Raw genomic sequence first — 1975 nt, 5'->3', positions numbered from 1 at the left:
CAGATTTTATAAACGACACGCCATTTTAAAAACATGATGGAACGTGCATATTCTTACTCCAGACCCTGCGTTTAAGCTAATATATAGCTTCAATAGAAGTATTCATTACAGCAGCTTGAGTTTTACAGATTGTTTGCAACTGTAAAGGCTAAAATGAAGTAGTACCAAGGGCAAAAAAAAGTTAAGGATAGCTTACTGTTTTCCCTCCTGTCACAAGAAACAGCCACTTTGGGGTCACATCGCCAAAGTTAAGAGCAATTATTCTGAAAGGATACGACACACTGTGATACACTCTTCTGGTAGATTAAACATACACAATATTTATTGCCAATACTCAATTCCAAAACTGCAAATTGTTAACAACCAATTTTGTACTGCTGTTAGACGCATGAATTGATAGATAAAATCTGAAGCCGATAAAATCTTTGTTTAATTAGAAGCAAAATATTCAATCAGTGGCTCAAATCTAATCATCGCTCAGATACCTCAGTATCCATTTCTCTTATAAAACTTGGCTCTTGCAACCACGTCATTGGCGTAGTCATTGTGTGTTGTGCCAATATCCATTCTGTCATAGTTCCGGACGTTGTTAGGTCCCGCATTATAGGCTGAAATCCCACCTGAAATGAGAGTGAAAGAAACGCATAAACAGAGGTGATACTTTGTCAGTAAATAAGCAAACAAACAAAAATCACAACTTAAATTTGTTGCTTTAGTTTGCAGCTCTCTCTTCACCAGTATTGTATTGCCGTTTCCAGCTATTTTTGCCGCTGAGGTGTTCCTCTTGCGTTTTAACTTTGTGAAGAAACCATAACCTCCTCCTTTGCATCCAGACTTGGTGATCGTTGTCCCCTTGCTGTATTTTGCTAATGTAACATCATCAGTTGCATGACTGCTTCCTTTTCTGCGTATTCCTTCATGTCTACCTGCGTTAATAACCTCAGCCGTATTTGTGTTGTAGCTGGAATAAAGGGATCCAGCCATGACGGCTTCAGCTGTAATCCGTGCTCAAGAATATAACCGTGTTTCCTCCGGAGAGGACCATACATTTTCAAAATTAATGTGTTCCTTCCTTGGAGTTGCCGGGATAGCAGCTTTTTGCAGGTGGCTATAGAAACACAAGACAAATGCAACGGAGGGAGGTGGGGAAAATCCCACCCTTACTCCTTGCAACTGAAAAACGTCGTGACTTTTGCCAGGCTTTCCAAAAGCGTGCTAGAAAGCGAACCACATCTTATTCCTCTGTTCCTTTTAGTGAGTGTCAAGAAATATTGTTCCACGCCTCAATAAAATGAACAGGGGGACTGGGATGTCTTTAGTTTTCCATAACGTGCTCGGTTTTACAGCGTTATCGTGCTTGACTCTTACGTGTGAAGCGTTTTAAAGCTGACAAAATTCTACCTTTGAGCTGCTGTTCCTTTGTCCATGTAGGGAATTTCTTCTGGATTTCCCTTATCATCCCGCATAAAATCTCTGTGCCTTCTGCTAAGTGCTCTTCACTGTCCCATGACCCGACAATCTTATGGTAACGTTTGTCAACCTGAAAGTGAGACAGCACTATCAGCACACCAGAAACCCCACCATTTGTCCAGAGCTCTTCATTGCTTACAGGCTGCTCGTATTCCTTTTGATCTCTAACCTCCTGGTTTACCTCTTTTGTAATTGTATAGAGAGGAAGCAAACTTAGCTCGAGGCGCAGGTGAAGCCAGCAGATGTGTGAATAGCAGACTATCGGGGCACTGAGGGGGAATGCCTGCCCTGCGTCCTTGTGTGCCAGAGCCTTAAAAATCCAACACAGCTGCTGCTGCTGCTGTAAAGGTGACAGGGTGCAGAAAGCAGGCTTACTGCTGCTTAAGCTTTTCCAGCTGCAAAGTGACTGCTCCTCTCCTCCCCAGCTGCAGCAAGGGTGGGAAAACCCCTGTTTCCTCTAGGGATCTCCCCTCGATCTCTGCCCCAGTTCTCCTCCTCCTCCTCC

At 43.1% G+C, this 1975-nt stretch overlaps 1 protein-coding gene across 1 annotated transcript; it reads right to left on the bottom strand.

The window, feature by feature from the left end:
• Positions 1–302: 302 nt before the first annotated feature.
• LOC103907175 (lysozyme g-like) lies at positions 303–1540 on the bottom strand (the record flags this gene model as incomplete). Its single annotated transcript, XM_009289286.1, has 2 exons — positions 303–620; positions 1402–1540. Coding segments are annotated over 2 exons (273 nt in total), but the record flags the coding sequence as incomplete, so codon positions are not given.
• Positions 1541–1975: the final 435 nt, after the last annotated feature.

This window comes from Aptenodytes forsteri, unplaced genomic scaffold (genome assembly GCF_000699145.1).
Source record: "Aptenodytes forsteri isolate BGI_AS27 unplaced genomic scaffold, ASM69914v1 C13688315, whole genome shotgun sequence".
NCBI classification, from domain to species: Eukaryota; Metazoa; Chordata; class Aves; order Sphenisciformes; family Spheniscidae; genus Aptenodytes; species Aptenodytes forsteri.
The sequence above is the reverse complement of the archived record's forward strand: the minus strand, read 5'-3'. Positions and strand labels throughout refer to the sequence as shown.